This window comes from Glossina fuscipes, unplaced genomic scaffold (genome assembly GCF_014805625.2).
Source record: "Glossina fuscipes isolate IAEA_lab_2018 unplaced genomic scaffold, Yale_Gfus_2 27, whole genome shotgun sequence".
Lineage (NCBI taxonomy): Eukaryota > Metazoa > Arthropoda > Insecta > Diptera > Glossinidae > Glossina > Glossina fuscipes.
This window is the reverse complement of record NW_023998422.1, coordinates 2,684,124-2,710,593: the sequence shown is the minus strand read 5'-3', so window position 1 is coordinate 2,710,593 and position 26,470 is coordinate 2,684,124. Positions and strand designations below refer to the sequence as shown.

The 26,470-nt window shown below is 35.3% G+C and overlaps 5 protein-coding genes across 6 annotated transcripts; 2 read left to right on the top strand and 3 right to left on the bottom strand.

Annotated features, from left to right (window-relative positions):
* Positions 1–1,669: 1,669 nt before the first annotated feature.
* On the bottom strand, positions 1,670–5,639 carry LOC119635892 (methionine--tRNA ligase, cytoplasmic). Its single transcript, XM_038030918.1, has 8 exons — positions 5,432–5,639; positions 5,234–5,355; positions 4,621–5,177; positions 4,357–4,560; positions 4,188–4,292; positions 3,492–4,125; positions 2,819–3,336; positions 1,670–2,762 (listed from the first exon to the last, which is right to left on the bottom strand). The coding sequence occupies exons 1-8, from the start codon at positions 5,532–5,534 to the stop codon at positions 2,417–2,419; spliced, it is 2,589 nt and encodes an 862-aa protein (XP_037886846.1). The 5' UTR covers positions 5,535–5,639; the 3' UTR covers positions 1,670–2,416.
* An 897-nt stretch (positions 5,640–6,536) lies between these two features.
* On the top strand, positions 6,537–7,951 carry LOC119635749 (coiled-coil domain-containing protein 130 homolog). Its single transcript, XM_038030744.1, has 2 exons — positions 6,537–7,243; positions 7,300–7,951. The coding sequence occupies exons 1-2, from the start codon at positions 6,671–6,673 to the stop codon at positions 7,846–7,848; spliced, it is 1,122 nt and encodes a 373-aa protein (XP_037886672.1). The 5' UTR covers positions 6,537–6,670; the 3' UTR covers positions 7,849–7,951.
* On the bottom strand, positions 7,905–9,161 carry LOC119635750 (microtubule-associated protein RP/EB family member 3-like). 2 transcript variants are annotated; one of them, XM_038030746.1, is made up of 4 exons: positions 8,898–9,161; positions 8,659–8,838; positions 8,190–8,598; positions 7,905–8,115 (listed from the first exon to the last, which is right to left on the bottom strand). In XM_038030746.1, exons 1-4 carry the CDS (start codon positions 8,971–8,973, stop codon positions 7,995–7,997), a joined length of 786 nt encoding a protein of 261 aa, XP_037886674.1. In that variant the 5' UTR covers positions 8,974–9,161; the 3' UTR covers positions 7,905–7,994. The 2 variants fall into 2 exon arrangements, with proteins under 2 accessions (XP_037886674.1, XP_037886673.1); XM_038030745.1 differs by having other exon boundaries at positions 7,920–8,115; positions 8,190–8,838.
* A 2,864-nt stretch (positions 9,162–12,025) lies between these two features.
* LOC119635729 (juvenile hormone epoxide hydrolase 1-like) lies at positions 12,026–13,948 on the top strand. Its single transcript, XM_038030713.1, has 5 exons — positions 12,026–12,121; positions 12,229–12,447; positions 12,524–12,723; positions 12,787–12,997; positions 13,060–13,948. Exons 2-5 carry the CDS (start codon positions 12,241–12,243, stop codon positions 13,873–13,875), a joined length of 1,434 nt encoding a protein of 477 aa, XP_037886641.1. The 5' UTR covers positions 12,026–12,121; positions 12,229–12,240; the 3' UTR covers positions 13,876–13,948.
* Positions 13,949–17,245: 3,297 nt separating this feature from the next.
* LOC119636000 (juvenile hormone epoxide hydrolase 1-like) lies at positions 17,246–19,745 on the bottom strand. The gene is made up of 4 exons (XM_038031067.1): positions 19,455–19,745; positions 19,136–19,335; positions 18,263–18,461; positions 17,246–18,195 (listed from the first exon to the last, which is right to left on the bottom strand). The coding sequence occupies exons 1-4, from the start codon at positions 19,647–19,649 to the stop codon at positions 17,413–17,415; spliced, it is 1,377 nt and encodes a 458-aa protein (XP_037886995.1). The 5' UTR covers positions 19,650–19,745; the 3' UTR covers positions 17,246–17,412.
* Between the last annotated feature and the right edge of the window lie 6,725 nt (positions 19,746–26,470).

Sequence of the window (26,470 nt, the reverse complement as noted above, 5' to 3'; positions counted from 1 at the left end):
AACAACAACACCAACGGTAGGAAAAAGGTAAGACCTCAGATCACGATGACGAAGAATGCTTCCATATTTTCATATTCCATCAGGAAGATGGGAAAAGCGTGCATGCAGCGATGGACTATACTTTCAATAAAATTTTCTCTTGAAATAAAAGCTTTCACCGAAGACTCAATTTAGTCATGTCCGTCTACCCACGCCCCTGAAACCCGTCACTTTAAAATTTCATAAAAACGAAGAATTTGGAGTGGTTTTTACACCCACCACCCCAATATTTGGGTACATTTATTTTATCAAAAAGTTTGGAGCGAAAAGAAAGGCAAGTATATTCAATGGAAATGAACGAGGCTAGGCATCTATGTCTGCCCGCCTGTGTTCAATGCACATTCGCTCATCTGTGCAAGGCTTTAAATTTAGCACACGAAAAGTTCTTTGCATGCTTTGTGCTCATATTGAAAATGAGCTAAATTGATTGGAATTGTTCCGTAAGTTGAGAACACCTCTGCATTGTTGGTTTTTACAATAGAAAAAACGCATGTTTTATGAGTGATTGTATCGCACCTGTCATGCCCACCCATAAACTATCTAGAATATCTAGATAGAATATTTCATTATATTTCATTTTTTTATTCTGCCCTCACAGTAACCTCAGATGTAAAATCAAGTAAGCCAGTCCATAGGATTTTTTTCTTTTATTTCCATGGAGGCCACAAAGTTTTTGCCTGAGCATGAATAATTTTTCCCGTATTGTAATAACGCATTTAAAAGAAAGTTAACGCGACCCCGCAGTTCGTCCACAATTTTTTTTTTAATAAGACCCATCAATTGGGGAATGTCGCCATGTCACACGAATGGGACCGTCTTAAAGAAGAGAAGAAAGAGGAAGAAGGAAGGAGATGGCGGGCCGCAGCCCAGTGGAAGTGTGTGTCCAATCGACAAGTGTTATGTCTTTACCGGCTGAGCACTCAATATAGTTACGACCCAAGAAGACTATACCGTACTTGAGACTTGAACTCGCGAACACTCACTTGGTACGCGAGAAGGTAGATCTACGTCCGCACAGCTAAAATACAGGAACACAGACATGTTTAAGAGACTTCCAAGCACGTAAAATGCTTTCTATTCCAGAAAGAAATACATTCACTCAGTCTATTGTTAATTTATACAATTATCTCTAATGAAGTGCTATATAGCTAGAAATCGAAAAATAACGGAACAATAAAATAGAATATCTTACCATTAAAAATGTGAAGAAATGCACGCTTCGTCAAATCATAACATCCAACACGTTTGTAATTTCCATTCACGTTCAAATAACTTTTTACCGATAATGAGATCAAATGCTACACAAAATCCTCAGTAAATCAAAGTTGTTATCAACTAATATTATATTCAGTCCTGCCGTCTGCATAACTGCAAATGTTGCGAATATTGCTTTTTCTATATTTAATTGATTGTATTTTAGAATTACATGTGAAAAAATTACTCGATTTATTTTAGCGACAAATGGTTGGTTGATATTATAAACTATTTGCACACACAAGTGTTTCTTTTATCACTTACCCCTAATATAAGCCTAGAAGTTTTCAAAGTTTTGAAAGACAGATTAAATTAATTTAATCAACTGGCATTGATTTGAAAACAAACTTTTAATAAATAAAAACAAAAAGTTTTGAACATAATTCAATGGCAATTGAGCAAAGCAGAGGTAAATACGGCGCAATGTGTACTAAAAGGCATCGCAAAAAATTATTTATTCTTCTTATTTTTACTCAGAGTCTCAGTAACACCGGTTAGAGCATTTATTTTTTTTTTTTTTTCAATGATAACAAAATCTCAACTTCAGGCTTTCGAATTGTCGGATGAACTTGTTTTAAAATTTTCTCGTCCAAATCTTTGATTTTTTTAGGTCGAGTCATAGGTAACTTCCGATGCAGATAAGTAGAGTCTATATTTCGTATTTACCCACTATAAGTCACCGAAACAAAAGAGTTCCTCTTTTCACTATATAGACGAATATTCAGTTAGTCTTCCGTCAACTGTGTTATGTGGCGCATGTTGACATCAACCGTTTTTCTTGACCACTGAAATGGAGAGTTAAAAACTGCATATTCGACATGTAAAGCTCTGGGAAATTAAACGAGGTAATAGCCGTCAGAAGACAGCTGAAAAAATATGCCGCGCATACGGTGAAGGACGGATAACTGACCGGGCAATTAGAAATTGGTTTGTAAAATTCCGCTCTGAAAATTCGACCTTAAAATATGGGATGTGCTGCCGGCTTTGACAACCTTTTAAAGGCAGTAAAGGCAAGCTTGAATACCTTACAATCAATTCTTAAATTAATATAATTTTGCTAATCAATGGAAACAAAATAAATGCCTAATAAATAAACGAAAGTTACCTACGACTCAATCTAACATTAATTAACATCCGAATTATTAATAATTTTTGTCTCAACGTCACCAGTAGAGGATGCTTGATTGCTTTGAGCCTCCATTAATTGCTTTTTGAGATTAAGTAATATATTAACTTCCGGTTGCCAAACTGTCTTGTCTTTAGTACTCGCTTTTAATTGTCGCACTTTATCGGCTTGTGCTTTCACAGCCATTTCCAATTCACCAATTGTCAGAGTGGTCTTTAAGATCTGAGGACCAGAGTATTTCTTTTTCATTTCTTCTATGAAATTCTGCTCAAGTTTTGTAAAAATCGGTGCAGGCTTACCGATTTTATGACCGCTTGGCAACAATATATCAATGTAAGGCTTACTGCAAGAAAATGACATATAAGATGTATATAAATGAATTTAATAAGAGAAACATACTCTGCATGTAAACTTGTTTGTTTGGTATTAAGTTGTTGGAAGATAGTACGAGCTGTTGTCGGCATATAAGGAAACAAAAGATTCGCCAGCAAGCAGGCAATGTTGCAACATAAACCAATAACTGTGGCCGCACGGGCCTGTTGTTGCTCATTGCCCTTCAAGAGTACCCAAGGCTGATGGGTTTGCATGTAGCCATTGCCATGACGGGAGATCGATAACAGATACCGTATTCCGTCACGTAATCGAGCTTTTTCCAGCGACTGTATATAGCCACGCAATTCACGATTAATAAACATCAAGAGAATGTCGTCCTCTTTACTGAGATTCATTTCGGGTAAAGTACCGTTATAATATTTATCACAAAAGACTAGAGCGCGGTTAATGAAATTGCCCAAGTTGTTGAGTAACTCGGAGTTGTTACGGGCTGCCAGATCATTCCAGCTGAAACTGGAGTCTTGGCCTTCAGGACGTGCAGAAGCCAAATAGAAGCGCCAAACATCAGCTGGTATGCCCGTCTCCTGTGATACGAAACACAAAACGAAGGATAAAATTTAAATCATACTCTTTTTTCTTCAGCGATCATCGGATTTTTTTAAGCCTTATCGCTCTGTACACATAATCGTTTTTCTTCGTTAGTGTAAAAATGATTTCATTTGCTTGCAAATTATTTTACCTGTGCGTCATTACCGAAAACTCCAATGCCGCGACTTTTACTGAATTTTCCGTCCTCATAATTTAAGTATTCCGTGGCCATGATATGTGACACTAGGACATGACCTTTATTAATGGCCAACAAAACGCCAGGCCAAACCACAGAATGGAACGGTACGTTATCTTTAGCCATAAATTGGTAAAGCTCGACATCTATTCCTTTAGAAGGTTGCCACCATTGCTTATATTCTTTTGTATAACGTTTGGTCATAGAAATGTAACCGAATGGTGCATCAAACCACACATAGAATACCTTTTGCTCAAAACCCTGATGTGGTACTGGAATTCCCCATTTCAAATCCCGCGTAATGCAACGCGGTTTTAGGCCTTCACGCAACCACGCTCGAGTTATCTCTCGTGCGTTATTTGTCCAACCATATTCAAATTTTTTTACCCAACCTTCTAGTTTTTTTTCAATGTTCGGTAAATCTACGAACATTTGTTCAGATGATCTAATGACAGGAGCAGTATTGCAAACCTTACAACGTGGTCTTATCAGATCAGTTGCATTTACCAGTTTGCCACACTTATCGCACTGATCGCCGCGGGCGTCTTCATAGCCGCAGCCAGGATGAGGACACGCGCCTTCAACAAAACTAATATGATACGACGAAACAATTAAATTGATCTAGATATGCAAAAAACAGTCACACATTACCGGTCTGCAAGAAAGCGATCGCATTTTTCACAAAGCAGTTGTTCTACGCTTTCAGTGTTTATAAATCCTTTGTTGTAGAGATCTTTGAAGGCTTCCTGCACTATTCTAAATATTGATGTAGAAAAAAACATGAAATCGGGAAATCTTTGTTGTAGAAAATACAAATTACTCAGTTTGCTCTTGTGTTGTTGTCCGTCCGAAGTAATCAAAACCTATGCCAAACCAACGGTATATAGAATTATGCAGTTCGAAATATTTGTCACATATTTCTTTGGGAGTTAACTTCTCCGCTAAGGCTTTATTCTCGGTCGCTGTGCCGTATTCATCAGTGCCAGAAATGAACAAAGTATTATAGCCAGCAGCCCGACAATACCTAAAATTCAATGAAATTTAACACTTCTTGCCTTAATGACATCTTAAGCCGCGTAAATACCTAGCAAAAATGTCTGCTGACAACACGCAGCCAATAATATTACCCAAATGAGGCACGTTATTCACATAGGGCAACGCGGAAGTAATTAATACGTTTTTTTCCCCAGGCTTTGGTAGAACGGTTCTAGGTTCTTTTAAATCTTCAGGAGGCCTGCAAACGAAATGTTTGCGAGCCATAGCAATTTCTGGGATCGGAATATGATAGCAACCACCATAACGATTAGAATTTTGTAAGGCATTAAAAGTCACAGACTTAATTGGTTCCTTTTGCGTAATTTCTTGAACTTCAGGTAAATCGCTAATATTTTGACACCACCTTGACAAACAATTAATATCTTTCGCATCATTTAAAATGTTATCCGGCGTAAGAAGAGACCAGACTGAAATATCAGCTGCAGTGACACTATTTCCCGCTAAATAGGATGAAGATTTCAGGCGATCTTCAAGTTTTTTAATCAAAATATTTAATATAGGTAAAACATGTGGATTGGCATGATGACCTACACCTGTGAGATTGACTAAAGTGGGTGCCAGAACATTTACGGACCACTCAAGCCACTGGAAAGTAAAAAATTGATAAAAAGTTTTCAAAGTATATAAAAAAGGTCACGTACCTCATCTCTCTTTTCACCTTCATCCGGGAAAAAATATTTTGCAGCAGCGTTGGTAGAAAACAACATGAGTCCACTGTCCAATTCCAGCGTTGGTAATAATAATAAATTTTTGGTTTTATCATCTGCATTTATAAATAAAAAGAATTGAATGAATTAACAGTCAATAAAAGTTATACCATTTGGATGGTAGGGGCTTACCGTTTATGCCAATCTTTTCAACTGTCACCTCACATTTGGCCAGTTTCGCCAAAATTTGCAGTTTCAATCCAAATGGATTGCCTTCATTCGTATAGATTTTCATACTTGTTGTTGTTGTTCGACAGAAAATGCTAATTTTACCCAATGCTTCTAATTTCACACACAACGTGCGCGTGGCAGAAGACGTATAATACGTACGATACGCAAGAACGTTTGACCAACGTTTGCTATGTATCTAAGTAGTGTTAACTAATCGTTTTTTCATATCAATTTATAAGTTAAATGAAATATGGAAATAGCAAGAACTCGCCGTGAGAGAAATATTCTCTTTTCTAAATCATAACTTTTGTTATTCCTGAAGAAGATAAACAATAAACAATTTAAAATCGGCTTAATACAATGCATTCAGGATGTATTTGTATGGTTTGCAATTACTAATCCTTTTAAGAAATGGATATATATATCGTTTCATTTATATTTAATGAGAATACTTTTGAAGTGATCTTCATTCTAACAGAGACAACTAGACGACAAGATGGTCCATCATTTTTTTCAAAAGTCAAAATAGGAGCTTATTACGGACTATTTGTGCTTCTGTATATGTTTCCGATTTGCAAACGTTTGAGAGAATGTGACGTCATATTAAGAAACCATTAACATAATTATTGTCCATAAAAATAATGAGAATGAAAGGGCAAGCAATCAAATGGCTGCTAGCGAACAACGCTACAACTGTTGTTGATAACAGAAGCACAAAAATACAAAGAGCACAAAATATAAAAAAATTCAAGTTAGGAAAAAGATTAAACAAGGCGTAAGTCTTACAAAGACTTTTGTTAAATTTGAAAATTAATACCAGTAGGTTGGAAGCACCTATAATTATACGATTTGTCCAATTAACACATGCCTACAATGTAGATTTTTGGTCGATCAACTAGAATTATATATTTTGTATATTCGGAATTCGTCTTTTTTCTAGAGTTCTTAGGCGTCATTTATTTCACTTTCGTCTATTTTTGCTGAGAACGTTTTTTGTAGAGTTTCTTCATTCAATATTTTTGACTTTAATCGGAGAGAGTTGGCAACATCGTTCGTCTAACAAAAATAAAAACAATAATTGTTTTGAATAAAGTCAATGATTAGGTTTTGCAATTTTTTACTGATATTTGGAGCAAGTTAAGCTGAGCATATTCGACTCTATTTTAATAAAAAGAATACGAATTAAGTTAAGCTAATAACATGGGTGAACGTAAAGGACAAAATAAATATTATCCTCCGGATTATGATCCGAGGAAAGGTGGCCTTAATAAATTCCTTGGTACACATGCTTTGCGTGAAAGAGCCCGGAAAATCCATTTGGGAATCATCATAATACGTTTTGAAATGCCTTATAATATATGGTGTGAAGGCTGCAAAAATCATATTGGCATGGGAGTGCGTTACAATGCGGAAAAAACCAAAGTGGGAATGTATTATTCGACTCCGATCTACAAGTTCCGAATGAAGTGTCATCTTTGCGATAATCATTTCGAAATACAAACCGATCCAGCGAATTTAGATTATGTGATACTATCGGGTGCTCGTAGGCAGGAGAATCGTTGGGATCCTACACAAAATGAACAAGTAGTACCCGAAACTAAAGAGGTACAAAAGAGATTGTTCGATGATGCCATGTATAAATTGGAACATCAAGCAAAAGATCTGAAGGCTGGAGAGCAAGCTAAGCCGGTACTTGAAAAACTATTGGAACGTAATAAAACTTTGTGGGATGATTGCTACGAAGCCAATTGCAAGTTAAGAGCAGACTTCCGAGTGTGTTCCCCTCTATCAACATATCGGATACAATAATTTAAGTTTGTATTTTGCAGGCTACGAAGAAAGAACTTAAAGCCCAAAAGGAACTTGACGACAGATTACTGGCAAAAAGTAGTTTAGATATTACTTTACTTCCGGAAGATCAACAGGATCGTCAAATGGCTGCGCTTATGAAATTACAAAGTAAATCTGCTCAAGAACGCCAGGAGGAGAAGCGTTTGGATATACTCTTGGCACCGGCCTTACCCGGCTCTACCACAACAATATTTGGCGGTCTAAAGAGACAAAAAGCACTTAGCTCGACTTTACAATCAGAGCATTTAGGCATTAAAAGAAAATTACTTGAAATAGAATCAAACGATACTAATAACGCGCAATTAAATGGTAAAGTAGCACAGACCACAAACTCCGTTCCTCAACAATTGTTAAATAATGGAGAAGAAAATATACCTGATCAAAACTCTACATCTTTATGTAATAATTCCGAACGAAACACAGGAACCCCAACCGTTGAATTATTTGATTTGCCAAAATCGTTGGCATTAGTTTGCGATTACGCCAGTTCGAATTCCCATTCATCTTCTGATAATGAGAACGAATAATTTGGTTTTTATTTTCGCTTTTATTATGGTTTACTATTTAGAATAAACGTTGCTTGATTAGAAATTTGATTGCAGAGGATTAATTTTTAACTTAAAAAACGGGATAAAAAGTAAATGTACGGCGCCGTCACAGCAGCTTCCTTAGCTTAATCCTTCGAACTATCGATTGCGGTCTTTGTTGATTTGTAAGCATCCACTGCGTGAAGAATTTTGAAAACGCAATTGCGAAATTCAGCAAACTCCTGTTTCTTGATCGACTCTTGAAGCCTGTAAACAAACATCAATGGAATAAACAGGAAATGTTTGTAGAATTATAATTGGAGATTTAATTTAATGCTTACAGAAGTTCAATTTTCTTGAATTTCTCTAAATAATACTTTCTCTCATACTCCACATTAATAAATTGCTCGCGCAGCTGATCAACTCTTTCAGAAAGTACTTGGAAACTTGGACTTTTTTTACGGTTCGAAGTTGTTTTTGGTTGTTTTCGAGTTTGAGCATTATCTGGTTTCGCATTATCACGCGAACGAAAAGTTCTTGCCATAGACGTTACTAAAGTCGGTTTAGTTTTATTTGATGACCTGCGCTTAATACTGTGAGATAGTTGACTTGTCATCCTCTCTGAAGATTCCGAAGATGCTTGACTTGTTGAAGGTTTTTGTTCACTATCTATTGGTGTTTTAGTTGTTGGCTTTTGTATAGGTTCTGGAGAAATGTTATTTCTTGCCAGTGCTAATAAATTGGCTTGAGCTGTTCTATGAATATCAAAAAATTTCTTTAACCATTGCAAAAATTCGAAATGATCTTTACATGATCCTTGCTCTAAATCTTCAATTGGTATTTTCTTTTCGAAACCCATACAATTGAAAGCATCTTGAAGTAAGTTTAGATTATGGAAAAACTCGTATTCTGAAATAGCATTGGTTTTGATGTTATTTCTTCCAATGCATTTGGGAAACAGTTGTTCCATTATCTGACAATAAGCGACACCTACAACACCGACTAAGTTAATCAATGATTTTTTCTTCTATTCCAATATCAGTACTAACCTGATCGTAGTTCTTCGATATTCTCATAACGACCATGGACCGTCGCATTTAGCCAATTTAGAAGTTCGCCAGACATTTTTTGTTTGACGTTAACGCTGTTGCCCTTTATTAACCTCTCACCGAAATATTTAGTAAAACAAAGAGAACTTTTTTCTATTGGTTGCAGGCTAAATAACGGTTCATGAGAAACATCTGCACAATCTCCCTATATATAAATTCTTCGTGAATACATACATGCAATATATGTTTATTTGCAGATTTGCGAAACATCAGGGGTTTGAAAATAGCAATCAGGATACAAGAAGCAAGCATTATAACATCCTGACTTAATATTATTGATTTTTAAACATCGTGACAGAGCAAGGCTGATCTGGCGCGAAAATTTTGCAATTTCGATCAGTTACGACATAAGAAATTATTTATTTAGTTGCATTTTTTTTTGTTTTTCGAGAAGTGGTTATGTAAATATAATAAAAAAGAGATACGATATTCCTCGACATGTTCCAAGAAATGTTTACGGATTGAAAAACTACCGTTTTTTGAAAGAAAAAACCAAGGGATTTAACAAAGTCATTTAGCAAACTTGTAATTTTTTTTTACTGTCTTTTTAAGGCAAAAGCTGAATGTCTCTTTTTTTAGAGACAAAGTGAGACATATTTAATCGGGAATTTGTCATCCGCTATATGCCTTTTTACGATTTTCGAATTTTGCCTATTTTAGAAAAAACTCAAGTTCAAAACTTTTTCTTCTTCTTTCTTTTCGTCGAAAGGGCCTGGCTGATAACCCCCTTTTTTGTTTTACTCAAAATATCGGTTGATATTTTTCATTCCTTTGAATACATATATTTTTTGATTCGATGATAATGAAGTTGAATGTGGAGATATGCTACAAGCATGGAACTATATTGTCCTACTTATGATCCTGACATTAAAATTATAACGTAATCTTGCGTTTTATGCAAAAATCATATATGCAACTTGAGAGACCGAAACAGCAAGTGCTATATAGCAGACTTTACAACAAAAAAAAAAAAAAAAACAACAAAGGCCGTTAATAACGATCGATATTCTTCAATTGAACCAAACCTGACAGTTGCATTGTACATGTCTGTCCTAACTACTGACATTTTCAGTCCAGTCCGTAATTAACTTGCACGGTTACTATCAAGCAGCCGATGAATAGCTCAGAAATTGATTTTTATTCCTAATTTCAATTTTTATATGCTGTGCTAATGGACCGAATATTCACTGTACATTAATTTTAAATCTTTTTAAATAAAAAAGGATTGTTGTATCATTATTGCTTTTTTTGCACGGTTTCTCGAGGAAAATATTTCATCTTACACGATTTTATAAAGTTGTAAGGCATATGCTTATATTTACCACATGTCGCAGGTATTTTTTTTTCATCCTTTTTTTGTACGGTTATTTAAGGAACATTTCTACCGTATAAAAAAGGAGTTTTTGCGAAAACAAACTTTGAATGTGAAGTATGAAGATATATAAATGGTTTCTAAGGCATCTGTCAATATCGCCCCCTACTAAAAGATATTTTTATCAACATATTTAACTGAAAACCCCAATGCCTTTGACGTTCCATAGAAAATTTATATTTTTCGATCGTCTTGCAAAAGCACTAAAGCCCCTCTTCAATACTGAGAACATGCGTATGTCTTCCTCACAAATTATAGTAAGAGCTCAATACAGAAAGGGTATTGCAAATAAATAAATAATGAAATTCTGTTTTCCTCGGTCCTCAAAAAAGTTTGCGGCACAAACATAGAAAAAACAATGCGTACTGCATGATATTCTGTTTGAATCCTGCATCTTTCTACCAGAAATAAACGACGGGCTCTAAATTTTTAAAATACTGATATTTTTATGCCAAGGAAAATTCGAACGGTCTTTTCTCTTTGATTCTGCTTCAGGCGTCGTTCTTTGCGATAAGTATATTATACGGAATTCATTGCTCTGGCTAATTATTGATAATAATAATAATAATAATAATAATAGTAATAATAAAAAAAGAGGTAATTAGTTCAAGCACCGTTCAAAGATATCCAGCTAGCTGCCACAATAATGCGTTATTCCTATTTACGAGCACTTTGTGGGAATTAGCAAATCATATGGCTTCGCATGAACGCACACACATAAGAAATAGAAAGAGCAGAAGCATCCACGACCGTTTCTTTTAAATTTAACGGTTATTTGTCTAATTTTACAAATTTTATACTAATTTACCTTTTTTTTGTAACATGATATTCGAAATTTTCTTTATATTGTTTTACAAGGAGAAAGGAACACAAGGAATAACGTTTTTTTCCAATTTGTTGTGCTCGTTGAAAAAAGAAAAATCTATTAGATAAGCCACTAAGTTTTGAGGGCGGCGAATATCTACGACGGTTTATAAGCGGAGCCAGAGGATATAAATAAGCTCAGGTATTCCATCGCTGTTGCCAATTGCGAATTTCTTGATGTTTGTTAAACGCTTTTATGTCGGAAGAAATTAAAGGTCGATTACCGCGATACCTTGATTTGGAAGATGCAATTTTCTCAGTAATAATGTTACCATGGATGCCCATATGGCTGGGTATCTGGAGAAAGTGAAAGTTGAAAGCTTTTGATATGCGACTTGTTTACATTTACATCGATTTCGTTATATTTACTTATAAAACAATATGGTAACGTGGACAGGCGCGGCTTCTATTTGCATTTCTGATTAGCATTTATTTTTGCATTTATTTATTTATGTTTGCATTTCTAATTAGCATTTGTTCTTTAATAATAAATTTCCTATGCCTAACAGCAGAGGATTCAAGACAATATGGCAAATATACGTGCTTTGCGCATTTTCCGTCCATCCGTCTGTTTTTTTTATTTTTTTATTTTTTTTTTTATTAAAGATGTAGCTCTCATGAAGTTCTTACAATTAATAAAAATCTGTCATCCATCATGCATTTGTGAACTAAGGGCAAGGATAAGGTATACTTTTTAAAACATTTTCAAAAATTTTCGTTATTATTTATATATATATATATATATATATATAATTAATTTCAAGTTATAGGTGTTAGATATGCTAGATTACTCCCCGTCGATAAGAATCGATCGCTAATATTCTCTCGCCTAATAGAGAATACTTTTTAAAAGCGTGAGCATTTCACAATCGTTAAAAGCATTTATTTGAAAGCTGCCTTTAATCGCTGTCAGTTCAATAATAACTGTGTAAGCATATTTATTATCAGAAGTGGTAGTCCACGAAATCATTTTACTGCGATCAAAGAAGTGCTTAATAATACTTGAAGTTCTTATAATAAATAAAATTTATACAGAAAGGAAAAAGTATGAGTGGTAAGGGCGTTCTGATGATCCTGCTGATGATAGTCGTGGCAGTGGGGCTTAAGCACTTCTTCTATCCATGGGGCGGCTTATCAGCGCCAACTTTACCCTTAAATCAATGGTGGGGAGATGAGGAAGAACCTAGAGATTGGCAGGCTTATTTGGACAATTCTTCAGAGGTCATCAATAATCGTTTAATGTATGAGGAAAGTGTAAGTATTTCGTTTTTTTCATACTTTGATATTTCAGCGCACATCTGAGCAATTTTGTTTTTTAATACGAGTTTAGGTTATCAATGAATTGAAAGAGCAACTTAATCGTCCCTTGCATTTAACTGAACCCATTAGAGGCGCTAATTTCGAATACGGTTTCAATACAGAAGCATTGAAATCTATTATTAAATACTGGCGTGATGACTATTTGCCACGTTGGCGAGAGAGGGAAATATTCCTTTGGCAGTTCAATCATTTCACTACCGATATTCAAGGGTACCATAACTACTTCCCATCACTAGATAAGGAATAATTACATTAAAATCGTAATCATTTCAGTTTACGTTTGCATTTCTTCCATTTGATGGCCTATGATGATCAAACCATTGATAAACATCACTATCCGGTATTGCTATTGCATGGTTGGCCCGGTTCAGTAAGAGAGTTTTTCGACTTAATTCATAAATTGCATCAAACAGAAACTGATAAGGAAAATAAATATATTTTTAATGTTGTAGCGCCTAGTTTGCCGGGATATGCTTGGTCTCAGGTAAACATGCGGTTCATTGAAAACGTGACCGTTTAAAGTAGAATTCTTTTTTTACATTTTAGGGTACTTCAAGACCAGGTCTAGGTCCTGCCCAAATTGCCGTCATGATGCGTAATCTTATGTTACGTTTAGGTTATAAAAAATTTTTCATACAAGGCGGCGATTGGGGCTCAATAATTGGTTCACACATGGCTACTCTATTCCCTGAAAATGTTCTCGGCTACCATTCGAATTTTTGTGCAATAAATACCCCAAACTCTATATTTAAGGGATTTCTCGCGAACTTCTTTCCAAGGCTTTTTGCTCCAAGCGGTTTTGAGGACTTTTTCTTTCCCATATCGGATAAATGGCTTTACATCTTAGAGGAGACCGGTTATATGCATCTACAAGCTACCAAACCTGACACAATTGGCACTGCTTTACTAAATAACCCGGTGGGTTTGGCTGCGTACATTCTGGAGAAATTTTCTATATGGACAAATGTTTCGTATCGTCATTGTCCAGATGGCGGATTGACGGAACGTTTTAAGCTCGACGATCTGTTAGATAACGTTATGATTTATTATCTGACAGACTCCATCACAACAACGCAGCGCGTTTATAAAGAACATTTCTCTAAAGAGCAAATGACTCTCCGTTTGGATTACGTACCTACTTATGTGCCGACTGGTTGTGTTCGTTTTAAAAATGATTTAATACACTTTTTAGATTTTCAATTGGAAGAGAAATACCGAAATCTAATCCACAGCACTTACTATCACGAGGGCGGCCATTTTGCCGCTTTGGAAGTACCGGATAGTTTATATAATGACTTTATAAGTTTTGTGCAAAAAGTTGAACGACTTGCAAAGATAAAGGAATATAAGAGGGAACTATAACGTTTAACAAATACTATGCACTGCGTTTTTTTATTCTCTCGATCTCTATGAGGATGAAGAAAGTCCCTAGTTAATAATTCATCGATGCGTGCTGTGGAGTTAACTTTGCACTTCTTTCGGCTGTTAATTGAACGAATAATTAGTTAATAAGAAGGAATAATGACTTAATAATAACTCGAAAATGCAGTTCATATAATTCACTGACCAATTTTGTTTGCAAATTTTTGACACCTTTGAGGAAAAAGAACGATTCATTTTTACTGTCATTCCTTGAGGTATCCATAAGTTTTGAAGCTTTGAAAAGCAAGTGTACTTCTCAGTGGATAGTTAACGACGGGAGCTGTATCATGTTCCCTTCAGGCAATCGATGCAGCAATAGTTGGCCAACCATTGAGAAATTACGCTACGTAAATAGTTTGGCACATCGTTCATGTTTTCTCCGCAGCTTCCATTCTATTTGAGAAGATTACTCTCTCTACATAGACTGCAATAAGTCGTCTTTAAGTCTCTGCTATCTCTGCTATTCAGCCATTATGTGGCATCAACTTCGATGCAGGAACATTCAATTTTATGGCTTAAGTTCATATATGTGGTCAAGTATCCCTTTATCGTACGAGAAGAAAAGCTACCGCTTTAAAATCTTTAAAGAACTAGTTGAGCACCACTTGAAATCTATCGGCTTCAATTCTTAATGAGAATTTTTTCTTTTTTGCTTATACCAGTGCGTTGCAGACCTGAGTCGTGCTGTAGTTACAAATACCCTACCGGATGGTGTGTATTTTACAGCGACTCCATGTGATATTGCGCAGTACGTAGTATGAAATTTATTTGTCTGCTATTGGTTGACATTATATTGAAAATTTTTTCTTCGCTGGCATTGAAGATTTCCCCTCTTGCGAACTTTTAAAAATTTTTTTTTTTATATAATTTTTGGATTTTGGATCGCAGAAAGTATTCAGTGAAGCGCTTTTCTCATAAAGTTTAGTTAGGTGACTTGAGATCATAGGCCATAAAAAACGCAAAAAAAATATCTTGATAATGTGACGTTGAGCTCGATCATGGTGAGTGTGACATTGTACTTTGCATTGTGATATATAAAATTGTATGAAAATTATTCGGCATTCAATTTTATATCCACTAACAAGGGAAGGGGTATGTTCCTTTTGTGAAAAGCTTTGCAACGAGCAGAAGGGAACTGTAAAGACTCTATATGCGATATATATAGTCGTAATCAAGGTCGAATTTTGGATCGATGGAAGTCTGTCTATTAATATAACGTCTGCGGGTAAGCACTATGCTGGTCGCAAATCGAATATATCGGCCACAAATTTCGCGGACCTATTGGCAGTCCCTGTCAGCTGGTTGCCATTGAAAATTGGTCAAATTATGCTCCTGTTCTTCAAAAAACATGGCAGAAAAATCTATAAAAATCTTCCTAAAATATTTGCAGAAAAATGAAAAAAATGGGTCACGCCCACCTAGTGTATCAGAACTTTTTCAAGTTTTATGTTTTTAAGATAAAAGTGTTGGGCATACACGATTCGATGACGGCCGAATATAATTTTCTTAATTGTTTAGATTAACAAGAAAGAGTGAGAGAGCGAGAAAGAGAGATCGCAAACAGTCGATTATTATAATTGCTAGTGCACTTTTTAAAACAATATTAGATAGATTGGCACGTCGTGTGCTTGGAATACATTAGATAACGAAAAGCAAAACAAAAGTCAAGCCGAGAAATTCTTGATAAGCTTTTATTATGCGTGTGCAATGGTTTATGATAAACAGAAAAGTTCTGTTTATTTTTAGTCTGGGAGTCACACATTCAATCATTCTTCGGTTTTTCGAACTCTTGTGAAAACCTAACAGACTTTATTCAGATGAAAGGAAAAAAGATGCTTTCGGTGGCAAAATGTGTTTATCTCCGATATTCTTTTATTTAGAAGACATTTCAGACCGAGAAATTGATTTTTATGATGTTATCAGTTAATCTTCCTTCGCGCTTTTAATAGCACTTGTAAGCTGGCAAATTAGAAAATTGCTATTGCTAGGCATCGTAGTGGCCAACAAGTCGATCCTGAGAAACTTTGATGCGCCTTTAAAGGTATTTACATTTTTGCATTGACTTATTCTTGTCGACCATCGATACTATTTTCCTTTATGCAATTTTTTTCGTTTATTATTTGTTTGAAATGGTCGAAAGATTGGGCATCGGTGGAATTTGAATTTTGCGGCTACAATGATAGTAGTAGGTAGTGCTAACAAATATCAGGGATTTGGATAGGAGGAAGCTCCTCCAACTATATTAGGCAAATTTTTTAGTTATAAGATAACGATCCATTCATTATCCTTATTAATAAAGAGTGAAAGAGAGTATAAACAAAAGTAGAAACTTCTTTAAAACCGGTTTGGATTTACACAATTAATTATCAGTCAAGAAATGAAGTACGCTGGCCTTCGCTTTCTGTCTGTAGCAACCAGGACATTATCAAGTGTGCAAACTGGATCTTTGTTTGACCGTCTGCCACTATATCAACTATATGCATTCTAGCTCGGCTTGAGGTTCAAAATCAATGTAAACTGTCTCTTTGTCTTTCCGTCCGTCCATAAGTCACTTATATTGCAACTTTCGTGTTTGTATGAATATAATAAGGATAGAAAGCAAGATACAAAATTTTCACAGATCGAGTTTAAAAATAATTGCGATCGTGAAGATGTTGATCAACAGTTTTACTAGCGCTACCAGCCTTTTCCTTCAAAATATATAAAAATAGATATAAAAAAAAATAAAAAAAATATTGCTTCCATATTGATTTACAGACTTTGTAAGGGCAGCCACGAAAACGCCAGAAACCATTTATTTTCCGACGGTGGGTATAACAACAGCGAACCGTTTTCTTGACTAATAGCCCTGTCAGTTCGGCTCCTTGGTTTCTTGGATAGTTCCTGCGTATATCCGCATGAGGAGCCGAGTAGACAAGAATCATGACCAGCAAATCAGTGTTTGCGGGTTCAAATCCCAGTGCGGTAGAGCTTACTTACTTTGGTCGGGGTATAGTGAGTGCCCAGCTGGTAAAGACATAACGCTTACACTGGATTGTGGGTGCCAGCTCTCCAACTCTTTCCTTTTCCGTCTTTCTTTTCGACTGTGTCACGCCACAGTGTTGCATGTATAGGAGACGTATCCTGAATAATTGCTCCATTTACTTATATTCTTAGCTTAAATGTGCTCGTGGAGCTTGACACTTATAGGCGCTGGTAGGCGCCTTAGGACGGATGATGTAAGTAAACCTTTTATTTATGAAAAGAAGTTTTTTTTCATCCAAAAAAACCAGGTTAAACAGCTTAGATAGGTCTGGTTTATATCGCTTTTTCCTACATATCTATACAATTTTCTATAAAGTTTGACAAACATTATAGAGAGTTAAATGTTTATATTGGAAAAGCTTTTTCCGCTTCGTGCAAATTTTACTCATTCATACATAAAATTTCCGTTTAAAAAAAGCTCTTCACTTACTAGCACGCACGTAATACGCTCCATTAAATATCAAGTTTTTTAACAAAATCTATAAAATCTTCATACAAAATTTTTGGCAATTCCATGGCGGCAAAATGGCCACCTTGATTGTGATATGTACTGTGCACTAGATTAAGGAATCGTTCCTTTAACTGAGAATCGGTAGAATGCATCAATTCGTTTTGGAAACGTACGCAACCGGCTGGCACCGTTACAGCAACGCGATCCAGTTGCAGCTGACCTTGACTCTGACTGAATTGTTCAGCGTAAAGACGTACGGAAGTGGTTATAGAATTAGTTACATAATAAATCATAACATTATCGAGCAAGGCATCTAATGTATAGCGTCTTGTAACACCGCCGTCAGGTAGATGTTTGTATTGGGGATTTGTCCAAGTGGAAAATTTCTCTAAAATGTAAGCAGCTAAGCCAACAGGATTGCTAGTTAGGGCTGCTCCTATGGTATCGGGTTTTGTGGCTTGTATGTGCAGGTAACCTGTTTCTGCCATCAGATAAGAAAATAGCTCAGGCAATGGTTTAAAGAATTTGGTGTATTGTTTATCGTAGAATAAACTGGGCATAAAATAGGCTGCTATCATTTTAAGAATGGTCGTGGGTCCCATACTGCCACACATATTTGAATGATAGCCGATAATGTTGTGCGGAAAGAGAGCTGCCATGTTTGCGCCAATAATCGAGCCCCAATCTCCACCTTGAACAAGGAATTTCTTATGACCTAAGCGTAGCATCAAATTACGCATTATCACAGCTGCTTGGGCGCAGCCAAAATCTTTCTTAGATGAACCCTAAAATGTATGAAAAGAATATGCAAAGCTTTTATCTCGTAAATTATGTTTTAATGAATAAAATTACCTGAGACCAACCGTAGCCAGGTAGACTAGGGGCTATCACTTCGAAAGCATAATTATTTTGATCATTGGGCTCCGTGAGCAAAGGTATTATTTCGTAGAATTCTCGTACTGAACCGGGCCATCCATGCAAAAGTAATAAAGGCAACACTGTTTTCCCCGCTGTCTGTTGAGCTTTCACATGAATGAAGTGAATATTTAGTCTGTTAAAAGAAGAAAAAGAATGCCTTAATTCTGATAGTAAGTGAGCTGCATTTTCCCTTCAAGTCCCTATCAGAAACGGCTTTTAAGTGCTGGGAGATCAAGAGTTTTTACAGATTCATCAGTGGCCATAGAGTGTATTTAAAAATGTACCAAATGAAATTTGCGAAGTTCAGTGTAATCCTAAAGGATCTGCATACACATACATTGCAACTAAACATCATTCATTTATAATCTGGACATGTAAGTCACACTTATCATTGGCTTAGTCCACTTAATTTGACCATATATATATATATATATATAAAAAAAGAAAAAAGAAAGGTGTGATCTAAACATTATGTAACATTTGTCAGTCGTTCGCTGGAAGAGAACGTGTCTTCCTAACTAACAGCTATTGTTATTATTCCCAAGTTCATGAGATTTTAACATTTCCTGATATTTTACTTTTTTCTACTCTCACGTTAAACAAGTGTACGGGGACTATATAATAATAATGATGTTAATGCGAATAAAAAAAAGGAAAAAAAGTAGACTTCATGAAGACATAGGTTCTTTTATAAAAAATTTTCCTAAAAGTCAACATTTTCGTACACCGCTGAATAATAGGATTTGAAATGATTTTATTCTGAAAATGGCGAGGACCTTTGATTTAGAAATCGTTTATTTCGCTTACCCTTGAATTTCGGTTTGAAAGTGAGGAAATTTTTTCAAAAATGATTCACGTTTCGGCCAATTCGCTAAATATTCGTCACGCCAGTATTTCACCACATTCTCTAAATAATACGAATTGAAACCGTACTCAAAGTTGACATCTTCCAAGGGCTCATGGAGTTTCAAAGGACGTTGTAGTTGAGCTTTTAAGTCTGCAATAACCTGAAAAAAAGTTTCTGCTTTAAATGCCAATAAACCGAGAAAACTCTATCGAAATGTGTTGATACTTTTTCTTTTGCGGTTTAATAACCCGTTATAATGATGAAATAATCCGCTATTACCTCAGACTTCACTGTGATATCGTACGATTTCACAATAGTGTTTTCCTTGTATAATGCACTACTGCCAGGCCCCCAATACGCATTCAAATTGAGTTTAGGGGCTGGAAGATGCTTTGACACAAAAAAGTAATTTTTTATTATGACCGTTGCACCCAATGATATTATCACAATTATTACTGATCCTGCGAAACCCATTCTAATATGATCTCAATCAAGAAAATGAAACCGTATTTAAGCGCCAACGACAAGTAACGTCGTCTACAACACTAAGAAAAACTAACTCAACTAAAACAGAAAAGAAAATCATATTGTCATGAATGCTTAACGGAACAGCGAGCATCAACAAAATCAAAACTCTCTCCGATGCACTCATAAATCTTATTGAGCAGCCAGATCGTTAGGGTTACCAGATGAATTATATTTGCTTATTAGATTTAACAACTTGTTTGCATAGGTTGAGAAAAGTATTTCTTTAAGAAATTAACTTAGGTTTAACTTACAATTATTGAAGAGAGTAAGAGTTCCCCTCCACAAGGTGATAATTACTGATGATTACTGTGGGAAGTTAGTAATAAGGACGACGATAAAGAAAACGTGACGGGAATGGTTTTGCTTTTTTCTGCAATTATATGAAAATCATGCGAATAGAGAATTGGTCTAAAAAGACCGATATTTACTGTTATGCCACTTTGGCGCGCATATTGAGCATTTGCGAGAAATTATTGTGGTGCAATGATAATCTAACACATAAGATTTCAAAGCTCTGACATATTTCTTGAGTAGTTTTAATGTTGGTCTTCTGGGAGGCTTCGTGGTCGTAGTGATCGCACACAAATCTACCGCAGGAGGGTGTTTGACGGAACGAAGAATCATGGGTTTAGATGGTGTTCGGATTTATATCTATGACTAATTCATTTGGCGCTATAAGGCCTAAAATACACATGCGTTTAATCTGGGAAAGTAATCCCGTCCTAATCGATCGCGAATGATCAAGCGTATAAGATCATAGATACGTCCTTAGTCAGTCAAGAGAAATAATATTAAAAAAAGACCCAGATGGGTTTTACTTTATCCATATATATATAGCAAAGCACAATTCCAATTTCTCTTCAGAATATAAGATTTTAAGATAGAACTTGCTCTACACAACTTAAATGAGCTTCGGACAGATTTTCTTGACACCATCAACATCATATATCTATTTATATAGCTTAGACAAATTTCCAATGCTTCTTCTATGCTTCAAAGTCACCAATGCCTCAGTACAGCTGCGAAGTCTGATTGATGACTTATTCCGGAATAGTTAGTTTCACTTTGCTCGTAATCCTTATTTGTAAGGTGATGAGAGCCGAGTCCCACAGCCACAAGGAAAATGTAGCACTGTGTTTTTCTTTCCTTAGTGAAAGCAGGAATTTCTGCGAAGCTTTGCCGATAGCCGTTGAAGGGTCTTCGACCGATTTGTGAGTGGAAATATGGCTGAGCGCCGTACGGCCACATTTATGGACATTTCATCGATAGAAAGAAAAAGGTCTTAGTTAAGCTTCATTCAGCAAGCGGACTTATCTTATCCACACAAGTAGTATTTAGCTCTCGTGAGTGTAAAATTTTCTTGATGTCGAGAAACATATCTGTAAACGCTTTGGAATTTAATATTCGCGACAAAACTACCTCACTTTAATTTCTTTAGTATATACATACACTTGCTGGTACCTGGCCTGTACTAAAGGAAATGCAAGGAATATATGCTTTGCAAGGTCGTGGTAAATGGTCGATAAAATCTGGTATCGTACTGTTGGAAAGCAAACGCTTTCCGAAATAATTGAAATGTATCAAGAAGTATGTATATATAGATGTAATGTTACACGCCCACTATTATAACTTTAATGAACTTGAAATGATTTCAGCCACGCTATCTAAACAATTTCTTTAAATAATTAGAGATCTTTAAACTATGATGAAGCAGTAAGACTAAAGATCAGGCCTTACACGTTATATGCGTTGTTATATTTCCCTACTGATTTATTGAAGATATGAAAATTTCAGCGGAGGATTAAAATTTTTGTAAAAATTGCACAGAGCCTCACAAAATCCTTTAACTATTTTTAATTGCAAGGCAATATTCGTGAAATTTCAAATTTAAAATATATAAGAAATTAACTTAACTTCTTAAGAAATAATTAAGCTTCAGGAAAAAGATTGACTTAAATTCTTAGGAAAAAGTTAAAATCTTACGGTTATTTTTTTGCTAAAATATTATTATTATTATTAATTTCGCCAGAGAAATAAATTCTAAGACTAAACTCTTAAAAGCACTAGCATCTGAGGCTATCGGCTTTTATTAAAAACTCTACCGCACTTGAGATCCGAACCCACGACCATTGACTTGCTAGTCGAGATTCCTCGCCTTCGGCTACTCCGACGGATTTTTGCTGAAATATAATCTTAACCTTCTCTCTCGAGTAGAATTTGTCAACAATGAATATCAACTGATCGACTGTGTGAGAGAATAAAGATCACACCTTGATTCTTCTTTTTTTGTGTCTCTGCGTGCTTGGTACTCTGAAGAAATGAGCGTTTCATCGAAATCTGATTAGACCGCTACTTATTAAGAAATGACTTCATCATGTTTTGTCTCTCACAATGAATAATAGTGAGGTGACCAGTTTTTCTTTTTTTTCTTAACAACATGGAAGCACATCCACACATAGAGATTGTGTCCGGTTTTTCTTTCAACTCCTCCCCTTGTTTTCTTACTTCTTCAAGTAGTAAAAAAAGCCGTACAAATAGATGCAAATGAACAAAGAAGAAGTGCAAGAAAGGATTCGTTATCTAGATACATTTTGCTATCTATTAAATTAAGTGCAATTCTGCCCAAAATACACGCACATCGTAAATGAGAAACAACCTTAACAAGAAAACGATAATTTTCTCATATTTCCATCTACAGCTTTCGATCCTGTGAAGATATTTCAAAGGGAATATGGTAATCTTGCGTTAATAAGTTTGCGTGAAAATATTTGATGAAAGTAATTATAAACAAGTCAGAAAATTATATTCGGTTGCGATCGAATCTTTTGTATCCATTACTGTTGCCCTGTAAAAGGTGGCAAAAACATTGGATGGGTGTGCCTGGTATCGGACGTTTCTGTAGAATAATTTTGTGAAAATTTATATCGTTGCAACGAGTCTTGACTTCGGGGTTTACTCAGGTTTACCCAGGAAGTCCCTTTCCAAGAAAGTTGATATAAAAACTCTTGGACCTTCGTATTTTCGTTTATATATTTGTTGCTTACGAGGAATTTACAATCTTATTATGCCGTAAGCGATAAGCGATTCGCGACCCGACTCTTGTTTGAAATTATTTTTCGCGTTTTGTCCATACCGAGAGATTCTCTGGCTGTCGAACAGGACCAAGAGCTTTTAGAGTCTCCAGGTGCATACTTATGAGGACGAATTTATTATCAGTAAGGAAGCAAAACGCTTGAGCAGAGGACATGGAAAGCAAAACTGTTCTCTCTTGTGGATGCTTAGACGTGCGGGCATTGGTGGCGTGTTGTGTGCAAACTCTTTTGCAAAATTTACTGGCGATATCTTCTTTTTTGCGAACAAGTGAATGTGCACCACATATACGTACAGACAATTTTGTAATTGCAACATATGACAATCCCAAGTAACCAAGTATCATCAAACCAAAAAAACTATTGCATCGGTTTTGTGCTTCGTAAGGCAGAATAGCTTGATAACGAGAATCGTAAACCGGCTCCCGGTCTATTGGGACTCCCATGTTAATCCAGAGTATATTGTAAGCATTATGTAAAAAATTGTACATGTATGTAAGTCTCCCGTATCCATTTAGCCGTATTGAGCCGTTCCTGAAAACACCTATTAGCGAACAATTATTTTTAATTAGAAAACTTAAAAACTTCCTTGGAGATTTATTTAGTGTTGGTGCGCCACCATCTAATTGAAATCAAATTAACTCTTGAAACGTTCTATTGCGCCAAAAAAATTAAAAGGAACGTATAAAAAGCGTATTTGTTTTACAAGCAATTTAACTTTTGAAATGATTGTTTAGCGCACCATGAACATTTTTAAGGAAAATCGCAACCGCTAGTTTTAGTCGATGACGGGTTACATTAATTTCACAATGTACCTCATTAGTATGACAGGTTGGACTGTCCTTGAACGCTAATGCTCTAAACAAAATAAAATTAAAAAAAAATACAGAGGTATATATAAAAAATACTTTTGCATAAATATTCGCGTAAATGGCCGACAAAAGATCTCGCCTAACAAGCCAGTTTTCGTGGGTTCAAGTCTCAAGTGCGGTAGAGTTTTCAAAAAAATTGACAGATAATCTCAGAATTTATTTCCCTGACTAAATTAATAATAATAGGAATGAAATAAATTTCAATTTTTTTTTATTTAGTTTATTTAATATATACGTAGTTCGAGGTGTATCGTACATGGAAGAGTAAAAATTCTGTAAAAGTTTTCGTTGCTGTAATAGAAACACGTTTGGTGTAAAATACATTTTTGAACTTTCGTTAATCTTTGTATTGAATTTCGAATTGAATTCGTATTGTCCACGGAATCATCACTGATACCCTATTGTTAATCCCTTCGTAGATAATGTTGGGGATTTGGTTGGTAACGACGGCTCTCGTTTTACATATACAGATGGCATATTTCTGCTTTATAGAGATAATGAAAATAACTTGCATTCGCTCGAAAGCAATATTAACGAGTTTTTACCCTGGATGATAGATAAAATATGCTTTGTATTAACTGTGCTGAGTCATCCATCCAACCTCAATATAAAAATGTTGCTGCAATTTTGGAATGCGTTACCACTGAGTCAGAAATACTCCGATAACTCTTTGAATATGTTTAGAAGACCGCACTGCTTAACTCCTTTGTTGCCGGAGCAAGATGATTACATTAGCAGCCATCTACCTGACTTATATGCTCGCTTAAGTTATAGTTTGTTTTTGCACATAAAGCGTATCTATGTAACTAGGTAACAGGCCTATGACTTTGTAATTGCTTAAGAAATCAATAAATGAAATGAAAGTGAAATAGAATGTATATGTACTGGATGGATTGCCCAGGGATCGAATTTCATATCATATAAAGATGGATAAGAGCTTTGCTTGCTTAAAGTTACTGACGTCCCATTTTTAACCACGACTGCGACAGCGCAACGCAATGCCGCCATTGGAAAGTTGAATTTGCTTGTCTATCTTTTAATCTAACTTTGTCGCGGTAGGTTTTCATCCCATTTCCCGGGAAAAAGTCTGCCGATTGTTGTTAATCTTTTCGGCGATCGCCATTTGCATGAGGTTTCCTAGAAAATTGACTAACTTTCACGCCAATGTCGGCTCTTCGTAACAATTTGATAAAGGGACTTAAAGGATTTGTTATCCAAGTCTTAGTCGGCTAAAAAGTGTGGCTCTTCTCTCTTTTGAATCACCAGCTTTTCGGTTTGTACTTCTTCGCTGCAAGCTAGCGACATCATAGCTTTTTCGAATGCTTTAATTTATTTGCATGGCTATAAGCAACTTATATGTCTTATATGATCCCCGGAAATGTTCAGTTACTCGCTAGGCGAAATTTCGAAAAGCAATCCTTAAACCAACTGGTTGATGTATTTAGTCAATTTTTTGATCGTAAGAATGGCGGAGCAAATGCGAGTATGAATAACTTTAACCCAGCTAAAGGATGGATTGCTGATAGATTCAGTGCAATGTCTACAAAAAAAAAAAAAAAAAAAAAAAAAAAAATTGGCGATATTTTGTACGTTTGAATATGTGACAATTTGTGTATACCTATGCATTAAACGACTGCTTTCTGTGTTCTTTCTATTTTGTTGTTAAAATATTAATTTGTTGCAGTAACAAGAAATGGCAGAAAATTCGAATAAACCGAAAACAAAAATCATTTCAATTTTGCTTATATTGTAGAGATTTAAAATTGACATTTTCATTTGATTTTTATGTGTTGAGTATCAAAATTGATGCGAAGCGAAGCAATGTTACAAAAATTGTTCATCGGTTCCATATAATTGAAAATATTTATGTTAGTAAAAGTTTCTATAGGAATACAAACAATAGTTTTGCGTGCTCAAAGCAATTGAAATAAGTTGCTGAAAACATATCATCAACTCACCTGCTTTTAAAGAAATCATGTTATGGTGTTAGGACAGAACGTGTACTCTGACGATTTATGTTGGAATTGCATACCATTCGGTTAAATTTTCATAAAAGTTTAGTTGCCACTACGATTTACAAAACCAATGATTATTGGCCTGATTTAAGGAAATGAGCTCAACTTTAATAAATAATTAGCTTTTCATGATTTATCAAAAGCTTGATATTTGCAGTTCTAATGAGTTTTTCTTATTAAAAAGATATCTTAAAATCAAAACACATACTATGAACTAATAACAATTCCTTAATTTTTATTTCTATGGTAAAATTAAAATCGACCTATATTCTATCCCTTAAAATGTACCCATGTTTTGTCCATGTTTACTTATTTAAATTGAAACTCGTCAACTTTTGAAACTAAGTCAAGAAAGCGTATTAAGTGTTATGAATAATTGCACAATACTGTAGTTTTACATTACATATCGACGCCTAAGCATAGGCAATCGAATTGAATCTAAAGCTAAATTTCATATGAAAGAAGAGTAAAAGAGAATTTTACTTTTCTGTTACTATTATTACTATTATTATTATAATATTTAATTTAGCCAGAGAACTTAATTCTAAAAAATAAATAAATGATAATAAATTGTTTCATAATACCCACCACCGAACGATGGGGGATATATTAATTTTGTTAAAACGTTTGCAACAGCCAGAAAGAGAGCTTGAGAAACGCCATAAAGTACATATATTTTCGATTAGCATCAAATTCTCAATCAATTTACGCATGTCCGTCCGTCCGTCTATTGTAAACATGTATGTTGAAAACATTTTCCTGACGTAAAAAATAAATAAATGATAATAAAT